This window comes from Malus sylvestris, chromosome 10, assembly GCF_916048215.2.
Source record: "Malus sylvestris chromosome 10, drMalSylv7.2, whole genome shotgun sequence".
In the NCBI taxonomy this organism is placed as follows: Eukaryota; Viridiplantae; Streptophyta; class Magnoliopsida; order Rosales; family Rosaceae; genus Malus; species Malus sylvestris.
The window spans coordinates 38,235,977-38,257,406 of record NC_062269.1 but is presented as its reverse complement, the minus strand read 5'-3'; the positions used below and the strand labels follow the sequence as shown (position 1 = coordinate 38,257,406).

Below are 21,430 nucleotides of genomic sequence, written 5' to 3'. Positions count from 1 at the left end.
GTGAAGCATCAACACGTACACAAAATGGGTGTAGCGGAGATGAGGATGCTTCGTGGGATGTGTGGGCACACGAGAAAGGATAAGATTGGGAATGAGGATATCCGAGGTAAAGTAGGAGTAGCCGAAATTGTAGGAAATATGAGAGAAAATCGGCTCCGGTGATTTTGAACATGTGCAAAGAAGGCCGACTGACGCTCCGGTTCGAAGATGTGACTACGGGACAGAGGTTCAGGGCCGAAGGGGTAGAGGAAGACCTAGGACAACTTTGGAAGAGACTCTAGGAAAAGACGTAGAGTACTTGGATCTAACGGAGGACATGACACAAAACCGAGCGCAATGGCGTTCTAGGATTCATATAGCCGACCCCACTTAGTGGGAAAAGGCTTTGTTGTTGTTGTTGTTGTTGTTGTTGTTGTATTTATGTTTTCATTTTTAAGTTGATTTGAGTTTTTGACCTATATGTTATTACTTATCTATTTTGACGTTTTCTGGCCTTAAATTATTTTGTGTTTTCAACTGTATATTTTATTAAAGTATGTTTTCTATTTTTACACGGATGGGGAAAGAAAGTATGAGCCTGGGGGCACGAAAGATGGAATCATTGCAGCTGATCGCGACGGCGTGGCATATTCCCTTTTGTGCAACCGCTCTTAACTAACCTCTTCGTTACATATATGTATATTATTCTTCTTCCTATTTTCGAGTATTTTCAGCGTAGTATGTTATTTTAAATTTCGAGGACGAAATTTTTTTATAAGGGTGGTAGATTGAAACACCCCAACCCGGAAGTTTGAGGTAAATTTTTCTTCTTCCCAAAATTTTGCTTACTTTTCACTTTTACCCCTTATCCTAATCCTATTTAACCTAATCCAGAATTCAAGCCTAAAACCCGTTAGACCTAATTTGACCGTTGACCCCTGGTCAATGTTGACTTTTTGGGTTTTCGTCCGGAACCTTTCTTAGGGTAATTCAACGTTCTGAATCTGTTTCCAATGTTCGTTTTCCCAAATTCAATTGCTATTATATAGTTTTATTTATTGGACTCTTTATGTGCTTAGGGACAATTATTGTGATGTTTCCGTCTTCGCTAGTGGCGTAGCTTTTGGCAACTAAGTACTGTGAGTGGAACCCTTCTAAAATTACATGATTTGATAATTTAATTGCATAAATGATTAGCATGCCTACGAATTTATGATTTGATTTATGTGAAGCCTGATCATTTAATATATTGATTATCGTCTCGTGTTTTGGTGAGGAATTAATTGTTAGCCTATATTGAGCTATATTTTAATATATAGTATTTTCTATAAAAACCATGAACTAGTAGACTATCTGATAGATGACGATAGGATGCTAGAACATGTTTTTGAACCCCTCTTTATAGTGTAGACGATGATCGGTAATCTATGTTATGAAGTGGTTATTTATGAGATGCGTAAATATTTGTGCGTACCTAGTAGACAATATGCCGCCTGGGGCGAGGAACTGGTGTTGGCATTTAGGCCGGGAGAAATAATCCCTAGCTACGGGCTGAGGGACATGGAGCAGGTATTGGGCCGGGAGTTGGTAATCTCTGGCTACGAGCGCAGAGACCACGGAGCAGGCATTGGGCTGGAAGTTATATTTATTCGGTGATCTTACTAGCAGCACACCGCGCTTACGAGACGATTTATGAGACATTTACTGTTTTGATTTCCGCAATGTTATTCCGCAATATGGCTTTTGAGATATTTTTGGCATGCTAGGCTTTTTATTAAATCCATCATTTATTATGCTAGTAGTTTTCATTATATAAACTTTGGGGGTTAGTATGTTGATAACTGTTTTATTATTATTATATATATAAACTTGGTCCACTCACCTTTGTTTTGCGCCCCCATTCAGGACTTAGAATCAAGGCACCTAATCCCGGCGTCAAGGCACTTCCGCAGCAGCATTTTCGAATCCTCTCGATGTAGGACTCACTCTTCTATTCATTAAATTTTATCTTAATTCTTTTTAGTGATTAGGTTTAGTTGTATGCTCTAAACACGTTCCTAAATTATTAATTCCTTGTATTTTTAAATTTCTAACTCTTATTTACCTCTTATTCTTAGCTTTTGTATCAATTAATGGCTTTCGTCACCCTCGGGTGTCGGCCAGCACGTGTCTATCCTGGTATTCGGGGAATATCAGGGTCGTGACGTGTCACCATCCGACGCAAGGAGTTCCTCAAGGTGGAGTCGCTCACCAATGTTGGAGAAGTTATGATTACCTGAAGATTCTTCAGACTAGGTAGGGGTGGAAACAAGGTAGTACTGCTCATTCTGAGTTCTTTTGGAACAATGATCGTCTACCATTCCATTCACAACATCAGTAACGATTTTACAACTTGGAACAACACAAAAAACTCTCCTTCAGACTTTCTATTAAACTAAACATGGTAAATACCAAAAATATATATGACAATATTTGGGAATTTCTTATATTTTCATTAATCTCCAAAGTGGAGTATATATAGGAGTTACAATTTGCATTACATATGTACTTCACCAATGTGGGACAATAAACTACTATTTACAATTTAACTAATATATAACTCGCAACACTCCCCCTCAAGTTGGTGCAAAGATGTCACGCATGCTTAACTTGTCAAGCGAGTTGGAAACCCCACTATTAGACACAGCCTTAGTAAGAACATCATCAAGTTGATCTTCAGATCGCACAAACAGAAACATAATAATTCCAATATCCAATTTTTCCTTAATGAAATGTCAATCAATCTCCACATGTTTTGTTCGATCATGTTACACTGGATTATGAGCAATCTCAATAGCAGCCTTGTTATCACAATGAAGTTTCATAGCACCCTTGGGTTTAAACCCAAGATCTCTCAACAATTTTTTCAACCACAACAACTCACATACACCATGTGACATACCACGAAACTCAGCTTCTGCACTTGACCTAGCCACCACTTTTAGTTTCTTGCTTCTCCAAGTAACTAAACTACCACCCACAAACGTAAAGTATCCAGATGTAGATCGCCGATCAGTGATAGAACCTACCCAATCTGCATCTGTATACCCTTTGACATTCAAATGACCATTATTGGAGAAAACCAGGACTCTGCCATGAGCCATCTTCAAGTACCTCAAAATATGGGTTATTAAATCCATATGAGCTTCACTAGGTGAGTGCATAAACTGACTTACCACACTAACTGCATAAGCAATGTCAGGACGAGTGTGAGACAAATAAATTAATCTCCCCACAAGCCTCTGATACCATTCCTTATTAGTAGGAACTTGATCTGGAAATAAGCCCAGACGATGATTTTGCTCAATCGAAGTATCAACAGGTTTGCAATCTAACATACATGTTTCAGCTAACAAATCAAGAACATACTTCCGTTGAGACAGAAAAATACCATGCTTGGATCGTGCAACCTCAATTCCAAGAAAATACTTCAATTCACCAAATTCTTTCATCTCAAATTCAGTAGCTAGGTACTTTTAAAGGCGTTGTATCTCCTTCTGATCATCACCAGTGACTATTATGTTATCAACATAAATAATCAATGCAGTTAGCTTACCATTTTGCCGCTTTAGAAACAAAGTATGATCTGAATGACCCTGGATATACCAAAACTTCTTCATTGAACTTGTAAACCTCCCAAACCACGCTCTAGGAGATTGTTTCAAACCATACAAGGCCTTTCGTAACTTGCATACAACACCTTTTCCAGGAGATGTTCCAATATCAGGTGGGAGATCCATATAAAATAACTCCTTAAGATCACCATGAAGGAAAGCATTCTTAACATCAAACTACAACAGAGGCCAATCCTGGTTTGCTGCTAAGGACAGAAGAACATGCACAATATTAAGTTTGGCAACAGGAGCAAAAGTCTTCTGATAGTCCACCCTATAGGTTTGAGTATAACCCTTAGCAACTAATTTGGCTTTATACCAGTCAATAGAACCATCTGCTTTGTGCTTAATAGTAAAACCCATCTATATCCAACAGCTTTCTTACCGTTTGGTAAAGGAACCAAATCCCAAGTAGTATTCTTTTCCAAAGCTTCCCTCTCAACTTTCATGGCAATAACCTACTTAGGGTTAAACAAAGCATCTTGCAATTTTGTTGGAATTGATACACTAGATAGCTGACATATGTAAGATACATAGGGTTTGGACAAACAATGAGTAGACACATAATTGTTTATAGGATATTTGGCTTTGGCATGCATATCAGGCTCATATTGTACTTTAGGTTTTCCATGATTAGCTCATGGAGGTAACTGATAAGTAGAAGAATCGTCAGAATTTACCTCATGTATGCCACCATCTTGTACCAAACTGTTAGAAGAATCATCACTGGACGAACCATCATCAGGCAACTTGTTAGATATATTAGCAGCAGGCAACCAATTATTAGAAGGTAATTCGTCAAACATACTAACAGGCAACTCGCTAGGCACATCTGATCTGTCGTCAACAGAAATAGTTCCAAGAATGACAGGTGTTACACCCACCCCTAATTTAAATTGTATTTTCACTAAGTTTGATATTATCTTGCTTTTAAAATGATTTTTGGGTCTTAAATGGTGTGCCCAAAGGGCCCACCCCCCTGTTTTGTCCCCCGGTTCCCTTTCCATTTTCTTTTATTTTTCTGAAAAGTCTTCATCTTTCTCTCTTCTCCCTCACTCTCCCTTACACTCTCTCGGCTCTCTCTATCTCAACCCCTCCAAAGGCTTTTCTTACCAACAAACATCACCATCATCTTTACTCGTCGCTACGAACTCAACCATAGTCTTGGCATCTTGGAAGTCAAACCATGAAGCCTCGTACACGAGCTCCGACGCAGACCACCACTTTCGAGGCAATTTCCGGCCAAACCACGATGAGTTGGCCAACGTGCAAGGTATCAATCTCTTCGGCTCGCTAAGAATTACAACTTTCCTTTTTGTTTCACTCAATTTCATTAAGTATTGAATACGTTATACTCATTTGAATCTTACCCAGTTTTCGGCAACCTCCGAGGCTTTCGAGGCATTTTGCTGCCAAACCACGCTAAGTTAGATGTTGTGTGAGGTACCATTCTCTTCGTCTTTTCGAGAAATACAACTTTTATTTTTGAATCACTCTATTTTGTGGCTTTTTGACAAAGTTATGGCCGTTTAAAGTTGGTGTGGATTTCTGGCCGAATTTCGGCCTTCTTCATCCTTGCATCCGGCGACCCACCAAACCCAAGCCCTTTGGGCCTTTCCTGCCGAGCCCAACCCAAAACCCATTTCAGTTTTATTATTTATTTTATTAATTGTTTTAAGTTAAAGGCCTTTGGGCCAAATTAGCTAAGGCCCTAAGCCTTTTTATCTAGAAACCCAAAACCTTTAGGCTTAAGGCCTTCGGGCCTTTTTAACCAGGGCCCTAAGCCCTCTTCTCTAAACCTAGCCCACCTAATTAGCTAAACTCAAACACTTTATGTGGAATATTCTGCCAGGGAATATTCTTTGGAATATTCTAAGGATATTCTGTTGACATTTTACGAAATTTATCCAGGACCCTTCTTAGGAGAATTTAACGTTCTGAATCCGTTTCCAATGTCCTTTTTCCCAAATTCAATTGCTATTATATAGTTTTATTTATTGGACTCTTTATGTGCTTAGGGGCAATTATAGTGGCGTTTTTGTCTTCGCTAGCTGCGTGACTTTTCGACGGCGATGTACTGTGAGTGGACCCCTTCTAAAAGTACATGATTTTATAGTTCAATTGCATAAATGAATAGCATGGCTTGCGAGTTTATGATTTGATTTTATGTTAAGCATGTTTATTGAATATGTTGATTTTTGTCTCGTGTTATTGGTGAGGAATTAATTGTTGGCCTATATTAAGTTATATTTAATATATCGTATTTTCTATAAAAACCATGAACTGATAGACTATCTGATGGATGACGATAGGATGCTAGAACATGTTTTAGAAACCCCTCTTTATAGTATTTTTTTTTAGAGGCGTAACTATTTGTGCGTACCTAGTGGACACTATGCCGCCTGGGGCGAGGATCTGGTGTTGGCAGATAGGTCGGGAGAAATAATCCCTAGCTACAGGCTGAGGGACACGGAGCATGCATTGGGCCGGGAGTTGGTAATCTCTGGCTACGGGTGTAGAGACCACGATGCTGGCATATGGCTGAGAGTTATATTTATTTCAGTGATCTTACTAGCAGCACACCGCACTTACGAGACGATACACGCGATGATTTATATGATGTTTTCTGCGTTATACCTGTTGAGATGTTTTATGGCATGCTAAAGTTTCAGAAAACCTATCACTTATTATGTTAGTAGTTTTCATTATATATAAACCTGAGGGTTAGTATGTTCATAACTATTTTTATATTATGCATATATATGAACTTGGTCCACTCACCCTTGTTTTGTGCCCCCTTTTAGGATTTAGAATTGAGACATACGATCCCGACGTCAACGCTTTCGCATTGGCATATTGAGTCCTCTCGGTGTAGGACCCACATCAGTTATTTATTAAATTTTATATTAATTCTTTTAGAACTCTAGTTAGTTGTATGCTCTGAACACGTTCCTAAATTTTTAATTCATTGTGTTTTAAATTCATAACCCTTATTTATTTCTTATTCTTAGCTTTTGTATCAATTAATGGCTTTCGTCACTCTCGGGTGTCGGCCATCATGTGTCTATCCTGGTATTCGAGGAATATCAGGGTCAGGGCATATCAGATTGGTATCAGAGTGTGGTTTGTTCAGAGCATACTTAGGATTCTCTTTTATTCTCGTAAAGTGTCGATTTTGACAGCAATTGGACGTCAGGACTTCTAGATTTGGTGTCATTCGGTGCAGTTGTGTGAACCTTTCTCTATTTGAATTGTCACATTCTTGTTAAAATTCAAGAATTCGTGTCAGGATTGTGCCTCAACAGTGATGAAGAGGATTGTTGGACGACTTTCAACATAGGACGATACTCTGCGACATGCGTTCCCTGGGAATGACGGGCAGAGTCATATCTCTTGGAAATTGCTCAAAATATTCGGAGTACGTGTTAGAGAAAGCGGCAAACGCTAATTGTTACGAAGTCTAATAAGTGGTGATTGGTGGGATCGAAGCAATTTTCTCAGATTCATTACCACTGAAGAAGTTCATGTAAATCTTTAGAACAAGTCATCGGCAATTATTCTATCGATAACCTTCTTGATTTCTCTAGCGATGAAGTCAAGTTCCTTAACCTTTGACCGTCAGCTTTACACTAAATTCTTCGAGTGTTGACTTTGTTTACATTAATTGCTTTTCTTGGGAAACTCCTCGATAACAGACGTTCTCATCAATTTCCAAAAGGAGTTGCAATTCTTATTGTTGTCATAGTTAGAATTAGATGATGAAGATCCAAACTTGTTTGGATAAACAGATTCCTTGAACTTCACCTAGGTTTGGTACTCAGTGGAAAACCCTAGCTCCTTGTCCGTGTACTTTTCGATAGAGATGAACTTAGCTTCTTGCTTGTAGCCCAACTGATCAGTACTTTTGTCCACTAAATGTTCAGCCTTGTAATTTTCAGTGTAATGGCTTGAGACTCTACCATATTCATCATTGTATGAAGATCGAGCTTTGCTCTAAACTTCTCTGGACTCATTGAGCCTTGGTTTGCTCAAGAGCATTACTTTAAGATAGCTAATCATGTCACTACATGCATACGCAGGCTGCTTCATATCTTTCTTCTTCGTCATTCTGTTGATTCAGAGGTTCTATGTTTATTTTTTAAACTTTGAAACAGCTCTCACAAAGTATTATGAATTTCGAAATTTCTTTAGCGTCATCAAATCTTATCAACAGTTCTTAACTATTCTTGAGTTTAGACCTATTTCCTTTTGGCTAAGAAATCAATTGACCTTACTATGATGATTTACCCAATAATCAGAAACAGTGACTTCTATTTCTGCATTTTCACCTTCCTTTGCTTATTCGTCTCTCATTGTGAAACTGGATCATTCCGTTGGCATGGTTTCTAGTTCAATTCTCGATATCTTGTACTCTGGATTGTAATGGACTTGTTTTGACCCTCAAATTCTGGAGTATTCTCTCAGCCTTTCCAACATGATTTCTCGCTCAATTAGTGAGGAATTCATGATCGATGGATTCGACAGAAGTGTGCGCCCAATTCTTATCGATTTAGACAGGAATGTTGGGAGCATAATCTTTACACAAGCTTACTAGACTTACCAGAAAGAGTTCCATATGGGTATGAGGTTTAAGCTGTATTTTGGTAAGAAACTGGTGAAGATTGTAGTGCAGGTGATTAGCATATTGCATCACTATCTTCATGTTGAATTGAATGGTCACCACTCATTATCTTGCTACAATTCATAATCATCACATCTTACTCTGGTAGACCTTTTTGATGATGTGATGTGTTCGCCTCAACGTAGCTTTCCACTACCTCTCACCAGGATCCTTTAGTTCGAGAGCACGTGAGCGTGAGGTTCGAGCAGTCTTTTAGTAAGAGTTGGTTAAAGGTTTTAGTACTGAAGGTCAGCATATTGTATCACCATCTTACTAGAATTCATAGGCATCACATCGATTATTTTCCAACGATATGTGTTCGTCTCAATGCATAGTTCCACTGCTTCACTTCTGAACCTTATTGTTATGACTACGTGGTTGTTAAAACACTTCTAGCAGATCTGTTTAGTGCATTCTGGGATGGCACTACAAGACGATCGAAGCGAGAGTTGGATAATCTTTACACTTCTCTTGAAAGGTGTGTACTCTCTTTTGTTTTTAGGTTGACCATTGCGAGTTGTTCTTCTTTCCACCAACTTTGACCTTGGTTGACTAGAATTATGCAACTAAGCAAAAATGGAGAGGTTGATTGAGCATTACAACAGTTCCCAAGATATATTACGTGTTGAGGAAGATGACTTCTTGTTTTTTGCTTGCTTGGTTTGAGCTTTTGGGTCTACTACTAACATGGTAGCCACTTCTCTTAAATCCCAAGGTACAGTTTTCAAATGGGTTATTTATTGGAAAAATTCTAGAGTAGTTGGTCACATTTGGAAGAACTGAGGAGGATAGGATGTTTGGTGCTGGACAGAGTTTTACGACAACAGTCTCTGTTTTGTTCAGTATGGGGTATGGCACTTTTTGCGACATGGTATGAAAGTTGCTATATGCAACATTGGTTGATAGAGGAGTTGTGCGAGCTTGTATTTGGAGGATCAAATTTTCGATGTGTGAAATTGTGCACCCTCAGGAAATTATTGCTTGCTTAGTGAGACAACAATGTGTTGTCGGTAGTGCGCGCTGCAAACCGTTGTATCGATAACTTATTTGTTGGGTTCGTTAAGCAAGTGGGCAGGAAGATCCATCTTCAGCAGTTGTGTGGAATTGTTATTCTTGGGACTCTAACCAAAAACTCATGTCTCGAAGTGCACGACGTTTCATATGCTTAGGCGAGACCCACTCTCATTTTTCAGTTTTGGTTTTCAGTATAAGTATTTTAACTTCATTTACTCTAGTTAATTGTTTTGACGTTACAAATGTTTTTGGAAAAGTATTTCTGTTTTCATTTTTTAAGTTGATTCGAGTTTTTGAACAATATGTTAGTACATATCTATTTTTGATGCTATAGTATTTTGCGTACTCATTTTGGACCTTACGTCAATATATGTTTTCAACTTTATGTCTTTATAAAGTATGATTTCTACTATTACACTAATGGGGAAAGAAAGTATGAGCCTGGAGGCACGAAAGATGGAATCATTGCAACCGATCGCGACGGTGTGGCATTTTCCCTTTTGTGCAACTGCTCTTACCTGATCTCTTCTTTACATATATGTATATTATTCTTCTTCCTATTTTCGAGTATTTTCAGTGTAGTATGTTATTTTAAATTTCGGGGACGAAATTCTTTTAAGGGGGGTAGATTGTTACACCCACCCCTAATTTAAATTGTATTTTCACTAGGGCTGGGCAAACGGGTATAGGAACCGCGGGTCGGGGCGGGTAATCAAGGTTCGGGGCGGGTACGGGCCGGTTCCTAATTTTTAAAAAGAGAAACGGGGCGGGCCGGGCCGGGGCTTTAGAATTTTAGGGGCGGGCCGGGTCCAGAAGAATAAAAAAACGGGTACCCGAGGACCCGTTTGGGTAACATCCCAATTTAAAAACATCACTGTCTCACTCTCCAAGGCTTCCCGTGAGTTCTCACTCTCGAGAACTGAGAACATTGTCAGACACCCACCCCACTTTTCGCACCTACTTGTACTTATTAGCTACAAAAGTCCTACAAGTTCATAATTATAATTGCATCAACATATTAAAAAAATAAAAAATTGATCTCTCTCTCTTTAAGTTCACCTAGCCGTCCTCTTTCTATTCCCACTCCTCTCCTATCTCTCCTCGCAGACCACCACTAATTGCATCAACATATTAAAAAAATAAAAAATTGATCTCTCTCTCTTTAAGTTCACCTAGCCGTCCTCTTTCTATTCCCACTCCTATCTCTCCTCGCAGACCACCACTGATTCACCACTATCGTCACCCATCACTGCCGCTGCACCATCACCACCCCATCGTCGTCCCCTTCACGGTTCTTCCACCAACACTCCGCCACTCTCCGTCAGTCACCTCATCCACCACCCCGACTTCACCGCCGTTGCGAGTCTAGGCCCTGGCGACCACCACGATGGCCCTGCAACCTCGATTGTCCTCCTCGAGTCCTCGACGACATCCCAGATGATTGAGATCTCGAACGTCCTGCAAGAAATTAAAACCCAGAAGCTTCGGGATTTCATCCCGCAAAATGGAGCCGTCTGCTTCGGCGGGATTGGAGTTGGGGTCTCCGCCTCCAAAGGCAAGAAGAAGTTTATGGAAGATACCCACAAGATTGTTTCTTGCTTACAAGGCCAGAAATCAAAGAAAGTAAAAAAATTTGTCCTAATCATTTATGGGTTTTGCTATAAATTTTTTATTTATTTTTATGTTTTAATTGATTTTGTTTTTTGGTGCAAATCTGTATGCATTTTCTGAGTATGTGTGTTGTGTGTGTGTGTGTGTATTCAAGAGCGGAGAGGGATGCAGTCTGAGACGGAGCAGGTGCCTCCAGAGTCGGAAAGCATGGAGGAGGTGTTGCTTGTGAGGATGTTGGCCATGGTGAGAAACGTGGCGGTGCCGGCGCGGGGCTCGGTGGAGAAGCTGTGGTGCGACGACGAAGGCAGCATGGCGATGGTTCTGGAGTCCTTTCCGTAGCGGTTTCGCAAAAAAAAAAAAAAAAAAAAAAACAAGGACCGGTGGACCCGGCCCGGATCGGCCCGTTTCAAAAGGGTCGGGTTCGGTCCGATTCCTGTAATGAAATCTGATGTACCCGACTCGGCCCGGCCCGTTTCTTTTAACCTCCGGTTCCTTGAAAATTAGGTCCGGCCCGGCTCGGCCCGGCCCGTGCCCAGCCCTAATTTTCACTACGTTTGATATTATCTTGCTTTTAAAATGATTTTTGGGTCTTAAATGGTGTGCCCAAGGGTCCCACCGCCCTGTTTTGTCCCCCGGTTCCCTTTCTATTTTCTTTTATTTTTTTGAAAAGTCTTCCTCTTTCTCTCTTCTCCCTCACTCTCCCTTACACTCTCTCGGCTCTCTCTATCTCAACCCCTCCGAGGGTTTTTCTTACCAACAAACATCACCATCATCTTTATCTCGCCGCTACGAACCCAACCATAGTCTTGGCATCTTGGAAGTCGAACCACGAAGCCCCGTACATCAGCTCCGACGCAGACCGCCACTTTCGAGGAAATTTCCCGCCAAACCAAGACGAGTTGGCCGGCGTGCAAGGTATCAATCTCTTCGTCTTGCTAAGAACTACAACTTTCCTTTTTGTTTCACTCAATTTCATTAAGTACTGAAAAAGTTATACTCATTTAAATCTTACCCAGTTTTCGGTGACCTCCGAGGCTTTCGAGGCATTTTCAGGCCAAACCACGGCAAGTTAGACATCATGTGACATTCTCTTTGTCTTTTCGAGAACTACAACTTTCATTTTTGAATCACTCGATTTTGTGGAGTTTTGGCAAAGTTATGGCCATTTAAAGTTGGTGTGGATTTCTGGCCGAATTTCGGCCTTCTTCATCCTTGCGTCCGGCGACCCACCAAACCCAAGCCCTTTAGGCCTTTCCTGCCGAGCCCAACCCAAAACCCATTTCAGTTTTATTATTTATTTTATTAATTGTTTTAAGTTAAAGGCCTTTGGGCCAAATTAGCTAAGGCCCTAAGCCTTTTTATCTAGAAACCCAAAACCCTTAGGCTTACAGCCTTCAGGCCTTTTTTACTAGGGCCCTAAGCCCTCTCCTCTAAACCTAGCCCACCTAATTAGCTAAACCCAAACACTTTATGTGGAATATTCCGCCAGGAAATATTCTTTGGAATATTCTAAAGATATTCTGTTGACATTTTACGAAATTTATCCAGGACCCTTCTTAAGGTAATTTGACATTCTGAATCCGTTTCCAATGTCCTTTTTCCCAAATTCAATTGCTATTATATAGTTTTATTTATTAGACTCTTTATGTGCTTAGGGGTAATTATAGTGGCGTTTCTGTCTTCGCTAACTACGTGACTTTTCGATGACGAAGTACTGTGAGTGGACCCCTTCTAAAATTACATGATTTTATAGTTCAATTGCATAAATGAATAGCATGCCTTGCGAGTTTATGATTTGATTTTATGTTAAGCATGTTTATTGAATATGTTAATTTTCGTCTCGTGTTTTTGGTGAGGAATTAATTGTTGGCCTATATTGAGCTATATTTTAATATATTGTATTTTCTATAAAAACCATGAACTGGTAGACTATCTGATGGATGACGATAGGATGCTAGAACATGTTTTAGAAACCCCTATTTATAGTATAGATGATTGATGACTTTATACTATGAAGTGGTTATTTTTTTAGAGGCGTAACTATTTGTGCGTACCTAGTTGACACTATGCTGCCTGGGGCGAGGATCTGGTGTTGGCAGATAGGCCGGGAGAAATAATCCCTAGCTACGGGCTGAGGGACACGAAGCAGGCATTAGGCCGGGAGTTGGTAATCTCTGGCTACGGGCGCAGAGACCACGGTGCTGGCATAGAGCCGGGAGTTATATTTATTTCAGTGATCTTACTAGCAACACATCGCGCTTACGAGACAATCTATGAAATGATACATGCGATGATTTATATGATGTTTTCCGCGTTATACCTGTTGAGATGTTTTATTGCATGCTAGAGTTTCAGAAAACCTATCACTTATTATGTTAGTAGTTTTCATTATATATAAACCTGAGGGTTAGTATGTTCATAATTGTTTTTGTATTATGTATATATATGAACTTGGTCCATTCACCCTTGTTTTGCACCCCCTTTCAGGATTTAGAATCGAGACATACGATCCCAACGTCAATGCTTTCGCATTGGCATATTCGAGTCCTCTCGGTGTAGGACCCGCATCCGTTATTTATTAAATTTTATATTAATTCTGTTAGAACTCTAGTTAGTTGTATGCTCTGAACACATTCCTAAATTTTTAATTCATTGTATTTTAAATTCATAACCCTTATTTATTTCTTATTCTTAGCTTTTGTATCAATTAATGGCTTTCATCACCCTCGGGTGTCAGCCAGCACGTGTCTATCTTGGTATTTGGGGAATATCAGGGTCGGGGCGTGTCAACAGGTGACCGATCACTATCTGTAGCCAACTAATCAATATCACGCAACATAATAGGTTATGTTCCCAACTCTGCCTGTAACACATCATCCATACCATCTCTTCGAATCTGCACTTCACTCATCATCTCCCCCTGAAGTGGAGAGTTGGAAGAGGGCTTCACAAAATATGAAACTTCCTCATGGAAGGTGACATCCATGGTAATATAAGTTTTTTGAGTCGAAGGATGATAACACTTATAGCCTTTTTTATTGTTAGCATACCCAATAAAGACACACCGGAGAGCACATGCATCAAGTTTACTCCGCTGATAAGAGTAGACATATACATACGCAATACACCCAAACACTTTCGGAGGAAGCTTTGATACAGAAACAAGAGAAACATGTTTTTGTAACACATCAAACGGTGTCTGAAAATCAAGAACCCTACTTGGAACACGATTGACAAAAACACAACAGCTAAAACAACATGACCTTACACATCAGAATGTATCAAATCAAATGGCAAAATGGCTTTAGAATCACTTACGGAAAAGGAAGCACGATGACTCTTAGCCATGAAACATGTTTCACACTTGAACTCTGAATCACTACAAGTGCGAAACAAAGAAAGAAATAGATGCTTCATATAACTGAATGATGGATGTCCCAATCGTCGATGCCACAACCAAATTTTATGTCTGTCATCCACTTTAGCACTTAAAACTTGATGATTATTTGAACCGGAAACAACAGTATCCTTCATAGTCAAGATGTAAAAACCCCATATTATTTTACCACGACCAATTATCTTCTGAGTTTAAATGTCTTGAAAATAACAATACGTAGGGTAGAAGTGAGTAGAACAATATAAGGTATCAAGAAGTTTTCCAACCGACAAAAGATTGCACTTAACATCAGGAACAAGTAAAGCACGAACCAATGATAAGGTTGGAGTCAGAGAGATAGTGCCTTCACCCTTCACAGGGGAAAGTGCTCCATTTGCACTAGTAATATACGGATCACGAACATAATCACATAACTCATCAAACACTCTAGGGTCACTAGTCACTTGATCAGTGGCCCCAGTATCAATTATCCATTTATTTGTTCCACCAAGATGCATAACAATAATATGATTATATTGAGCCATTGAACAAAATCACGAACAATAAAGGCACAAAAGATACGCAGCAGAATGAAAACAATTTACCAGACACTGTAGCAATCACTGTTCACGGCACTGCAGCAGAGACTATTCACAGCACTGTAGCAATCACTGTTTACGGTACTGTAGAGGATCACTATTCACAAGCAAATCACGGCTGTAGTAAGTGTTGTACTGTAGCGCGACACTATTCACTTTTTTTTTTTTTTTCATGAAGGAAATCACGAAAAATGTGGACACAAAATTAAAGCACACAGGTCACCAAAAGCGAACTGCTCTGATGCCATATTAAACTAAACATGGTAAATACCAAAAATATATATGACAATATTTGAGATTTTCTTATATATTCATTAATCTACAAAGTAGAGTATATATAGAAGTTACAATTGGCATTATATATGTACTTCACCAATGTGGGACAATAAACTACTATTTACACTTTAACTAATATATAACTCGCAACACTCTCTTCTCCGTGTCGTGTGTTGTAAGCCAAAAGTCTTAAAGTCTCTCTCATTGTATAAAAATAAAATAAAAAATTGCTGAAGAAGAAGAAGAATAGGTTCCTTCCCCATAGCTAAAGCCCTTGTATTAAGAAAATCCTCATTTTGCCCTTTTTGTTTTCTTGGTTGTTCATGTGTCCTTATGATTCATTCCAATCTTGTTCTCTGTGTTATATAACAGAAAAGGTGGTATTCTTTTACTGGTGTGCTGTTGTTGTTGCCCTAACTTCTTCATTTTATATACAAAGATATTATATGTGTTATATGTATTTTTGTGATCGAAGTGTGGGGATGCAAACCCTATAAATCATAAGTTTGTGAATCTTCTGTTCTACATAGGTTGAAACCTTTCTACCATTTTCAATTATTCAGGGTTTTAGGGTGGACCTTTGTTCTGCAGATTTGTCTTCTATTGATCCACCATCACCAATGCGGCCGAACCGATCAAACCGACTGACCAACCGCTCAGGCCGGCTGATTTTGGTTTGGTCTTGATAAAGAAAAGACATAAGTGTTTTGGTTTGGTTGATTTTCTGTAATTAGGTTGATCGTCCTTTTGGGATTAAACCAGTCCAATTCAGATCGTGCCCCCTACTTCAAACTCAAAAGGGTTAATGGTTGTGTTTGTTAATTGGTGGAAATGTTTTTACAACTAATTCTTAAGTAAAATGCAAGTGGATCTTAGAAAAGCACTGGATGTGCTTCCTGCAAGAAGCACCAGTTATAAGTGCTTAAAATGTTTGTCGAACCCAAAAACAATTTCTCTAAAAATCAGTTATTTAAAGAATTTCCAAACGAGTCCTAAATTTTTTGTTAAAAACCAAAACACTTGAAAGTACTTCCTAAAATAACATCTAGCAAATACTTCTCCAAAATGCATTTATATGAGAGAAAAAATTTGCTCGTTTGGATGTGCTTTTAAAATGAATGAAAGCGTTTTTGGTGAAAATGTTTTTGGAACCAATCCTTAGTAAAAATGCAAGTAAATTCTTGAAAAGCACTTAAAGTGCTTCCTGAAAGAAGCACATAACTGGTGCTTCTTGCATAAAGCACTTTAAGTGCTTTTGGAACCAAAAAATATTTTCTCTAAAAATGCTTTTAGTAATTTTAAAAGCACATCGATCAAAAAGCACTTTTAGAAGCAAACCAAAGAGTACCAAAAAAAAAATCAATATTTCCTTTTATTTGAAGTCAGTGTTTATGGGCCAACTTTCCTTTTATTTGCATGAGGAAATCCGAACTCACACAATTTTATTGGGCGTCCCGTTTTGGGTCGCTTGTTTCACACGAAATAAATAATTTATAATATCTTGGGCTCGAAACCTAGTCCATAGTCTTTCCTAAATTTGTTTTCGCAATTCTCCACCTACAGAAAATACGCAGGGAAAAGGGAACTTTGCAAATCGATCATCACAAACCCTGGAAACTTACAATACCAAGCAGAAGCAGCAGCGACAGTCTTCAAACACAGACATGGCCATACCGCCAGATAGAGAAGAAGATCACAATTATCATCGTGAGATGCCCGAGGAAGGTCACAAAGAGGCACGGTCCAACGTGATCAAGCGAAAGAGATGTTCCGATGACTTCGTAAACGATGTAGCACTCGCAGAAGACAACGATGATGGCAACTTGGGTTTGGAATTGGAAATTGGTGTTTGTGGTGGTGGTGAGAAACGTTGCAAGGGAAAAAGATGTTCCGATGACTTCGTAAACCATGTTGCGCTTGTAGATGATGATGATGATGGAAGCTTATTGGATTTGGAATTGGAAATTGGTGTTGGTGGTGGTGGTGGTGAGAGTCGTCCTAAGTGGAAAAGAGGTTCAGAATTCGTAAACAACGTTGCACTCGCAGTGAATGACGATGATGGCAGCTTAGGTTTGGAATTGGAAGTTGGTTGTGGTGGTGGTGGTGAGAGTCGTCGTAAGCGAAAGAGATGTTCTGACTTCATAAACCACGTCGGACTCGCAGATGACTACCGTGATGACCAATTGGGTTTGGAATTGGCAGTTGTTGGTGATGGTGGTGAGAGCCGTAGTAAGCGTAGGAGGGTTTGTCTTGATTTGAATAAAGTTTATGACTCTGATCAAGATGAAGATTATGAAAAGCAAGATCATGTCGAAGAAGCCGCTGCTTTAATGAGCCCATGTTCATCGTCTGGAAATTATACAGAATACTATGATGAACATGATAAAGGACCCGATTGGGAACAAGAGGTGAACCAAGATGATCCTCCTAAACATGGTGATGATCATGTTGAAGAATTAGCAGCTGTAGTAGTAGTACCCGATGAAACAAGTACTAACCATCTTGATCAACATGAACATGGGGGGCTCGGAACCACAGGTATTGATTGGGATCATTGTGATTGCGATTCCAATCAATATCTTGGATCACCTCATAATGATGAGGAAGTAATTAGAGGGTATACTTTCAGCGGAGGAGACGATCTATCTGCTGCTGCTTCGGATGAAGATGCAAAACTCCAAGTGAAGCCTTTTAAATTTTTACCAGACTTAAACGAATTCCCCCCAAGCGATCACGCGCCTAAGTTTCCTTTTATGACAGACCTACACATGTCCTTAGTTTGATAAATTAGTATAAGATACTACTAAGTAAGAGCCTTTATTCAAGTTTTACATTTGAAATTGTTCTTTCGATCGGATCCTCTTTCAGATGTAAAAGCCTTGGTTATATTCATATCATTCTGACAATATTTTGATCCAGTTATTTGTTGTTTTACATGAATATGGTATGATTAATGCTATTAGTTCCAAATAACATCAACATGAATACAAGCTTTTTGTTTTTGATCTTGTTGCTAGCTAGCCAGTTTGAGCCGTTGAGGATTTGGTGGATAGCAAGGTCCGTAATTGGGAAGAAGTTTTGATCACGACCAACGTCCAAAGCCACCTCACAGTAGAGAAATCATTGTTGAATTTGCAGCTGACAATGGAGCTTAAAAATATGTACACAACAAATGGAGGTCGAAGATCAACCTTTTCTCGCAGAATAAAAGCTCTCACTAAGTCATCCTATATATACTAAGAAGAGTACGTAATATCTCTGAAAAAAAAAAAAAAAAAAGAGTACACAATACTTCCAAAATAATTAGCTTTTGATAATTTTACACATACTAGTAAAATTACCTAGATGATGTTTGAATTATATTCACCACTATATGGTGTTGTGAGGTCACTTATGCCCGCTCTAAACTACTTAGATTAGTAGGGTGTTCCATCCATAATAAGTGGGTAGCAAACAAACAAACACACATTTGGAATCCATGTAAAATATCTAAATGATTAAAAGTCTCGGAGTTTGTCCCCGATTAATTAATCAACAAAATTGCCGTCGCACAAGTCTATAAGTTCTTTCACATGCAACCTCCAACTGCAAATTCAAATAGTTCTAGTCAAAACAGTAACAAACAAGGTTTTTTATTTGGTTGTAATTAAAAAGTGCAGGTGTTTACCTTTAATTGATAGTTTCCTCAAAACTAATTGTGTTTACCAAGATTTCTTTTGAATTGATAAACCCTCCCGATCCAAAGCAGGTGCCATCCGACGCAAGGAGTTCCTCAAGGTGGAGTCGCTCACCAACGTTGGAGAAGTTATGATTACCTGAAGATTCTTCAGACTAGGTAGGGGTGGAAACAAGGTAGTACTGCTCCTTCTGAGTTCTTTTGGAACAATGATCGTCTACCATTCCATTCACAACATCAGTAACGATTTTACAACTTGGAACAACACATAGACAATAATAAGAGAGGAGTGTTTGAACTAAAGAATTGATATATAAATAGGCTTACTTATAAAATACCCCGTGAACAATACCATAAATATATCACTTTACTCCTGCTTTTACAACTGAATCACTCTCTCAGTTCGTGAACTTCATCCATTGACTCGTTAAATTTTGATTACAGGACAGTCAATATGTCATCGATTTGTCATATTATTGTTATCAGGTCGATATAATAGATCAATAGTTAACGGTCAATGGATGGAGTTGACGAACAGGGTAATGTGAGATACGGAATGAAGTTCATGGGGGATTGTGATACAGTTGAAATGCCATCGGATAGATGTGATATTTTTGTGATAATTTAAGGGGCATTTTAATAGTTAAGCCATATAAATACCTCAGCATCCATAACATGTAAGCTCATTTTTCCGGAGCAGTCAAACTGACCAAGAAAATTTCTCATTTTAGGATTGTGCGGGAATGTGTTGAAATAAGAATCCGCTCTGTCCCCAAGTATGATGGTAGCCTCAGATAATTTTGGAGCATTCAAAGAAAATCCAGTCTGCCAATAACCAATGAACTCACAAGAACGTAGCTTTGGAGTTTCAATAATTGTACCACGTCTCTCATTGAAATCATCGTTTCCGCTCACATGATGAACACTATCACCCAATCTAAAAGATTCAAGATTCGCAGCTTTTACTGTAAGCTCGTATTCTGTGAAACCCCTTATTACTTCCAAAGACTTTAGGCTGGAACTTGAAACATCAACCCTCGATAAGCCGCCACATGAGTCAATTGACAAACTCTCAATTGAAGGGCACCCCAAAATCAATTTGACGAATGCAAACTCGTCCACGAGCACTTCTTTGAGGGACATAGATTTCAAAGAAGGAAGTCTTACATGTTGAAAGCCCCAACCCCAACTTATTGCCACAGACTCCAGGTTCAAACTAGTTAAGGATTTTGCGTTGAGAACCGTATGGGGTAAGTTGTATAGAGGATAGGACAAGTTATGGGTTGTATATAGGCTCAAATCTAACTGTTTAACTTTTTTCCATATAGCAAAACTCAAGCACTGGTTGATGAGATTTTCGTATCCATAGTATCTCGTACGAAGCCTGAATTTATCTAAGTATTCTTGCTTATGATCTTTCTCATGGCGCCTCAAACAATTTGTCACGAAATATTCGAACTTATCATGTTGAAATACATGATCACCATGTTGCTCTTCCTCGTCGAAATCTAATAAGGGAATTAAAGACCATACCCTTTCCCACTGCTTGGAGAGTATGCTGGCCCGTATGGCATATCTGGTGGAAAGGAGTTGGAGAATCTGGCAGATAACAAGATCAGGTAACTCGGGTGTACTTTTGACCATGGCGGCATATTGTTCTTGATATTCTTGCGTTTTGTCTTCCATGTTGAGATTGTTATCCATGTTTGCGTTGTTGCTACCTGTTTTGTCTTCCTTGCGTTCTGCCTTTGATCTTCTTGCTGTTTCTTTGCTCATCTTCTTCAAGATCAAGACTCCGAATAAAGTAGATTGAAATATTTTGTAGGGCTAAATTTTTTTGTTGCACGTTATGGCTTAATCATGAATAAGTTTGGATATTGAGCCCTATATATTTCATCGACATCTAGAATCCTTATGAGATGTGAATTAAGAATTACATGATGCTGAGGAGTCATGCTAATCTCTTTAATATAAAGTTGAATTTTAATAGAGTTGAATATCATGAGTGCTCGATGAACAAGATTAACAAAATAATAGGAATATTATTAAACAAACAAGAATGCCGAAACGGCTACAAAACCCTAAGAGACTACATTGTGACTAACTTAATTATTTCTCAAACTAAATTACAAGCAATATTTATAGAGAACTAAACCTAAAAAACCCTAACTCGGATGGACTAGGCCCAAATCCTAAACTAACAAGCAAAACCCAAATACTAATATTTTCTAACAAATAGGACTGTATCAATATGTGTAAGGAGGTTCATGATCTAATATAGTAATTTACGTTCATATCACTCTAGTTCCTATTTGTTAGTTAAACGTCATAATACCATAACATGTTCAATAAGGAGTACAACTTGTTCAAAAACCAAATAACTAATTTGCATATAGCTGTGAAAGAATTTTTTTTAATAATTTGAAGATTTGGGCTTAGCCAAATTGGCTAGAGTAGTGTGCTCATTCCTATGCACCAAAGTTTCGAACCTCATTTCTCGAAATTTAGATAAACTTAATTAGTGTATAATATCGTTTGTGTTGATGCACAAAACCGGAGGGGTCTTGGAACAACGAAAATCCGATC

At 38.9% G+C, this 21,430-nt stretch overlaps 2 protein-coding genes across 2 annotated transcripts in view; one reads left to right on the top strand and one right to left on the bottom strand.

Annotated features, from left to right (window-relative positions):
* The window catches only part of LOC126586169 (protein MALE DISCOVERER 2-like), a 48,693-nt gene extending 33,059 nt beyond the window's left edge, over window positions 1-15,634 (top strand). The window contains exon 15 of the transcript XR_007610761.1: window positions 15,546-15,634. The gene's annotated coding sequence lies outside the window, so the exon portion shown is untranslated. The remainder of the gene's footprint in view (window positions 1-15,545) is intronic.
* Window positions 15,635-18,695: 3,061 nt separating this feature from the next.
* On the bottom strand, window positions 18,696-20,548 carry LOC126584540 (FBD-associated F-box protein At4g13985-like). The gene is made up of 3 exons (XM_050248890.1): window positions 19,505-20,548; window positions 18,874-19,061; window positions 18,696-18,753 (listed from the first exon to the last, which is right to left on the bottom strand). The coding sequence occupies exons 1-3, from the start codon at window positions 20,546-20,548 to the stop codon at window positions 18,696-18,698; spliced, it is 1,290 nt and encodes a 429-aa protein (XP_050104847.1).
* Between the last annotated feature and the right edge of the window lie 882 nt (window positions 20,549-21,430).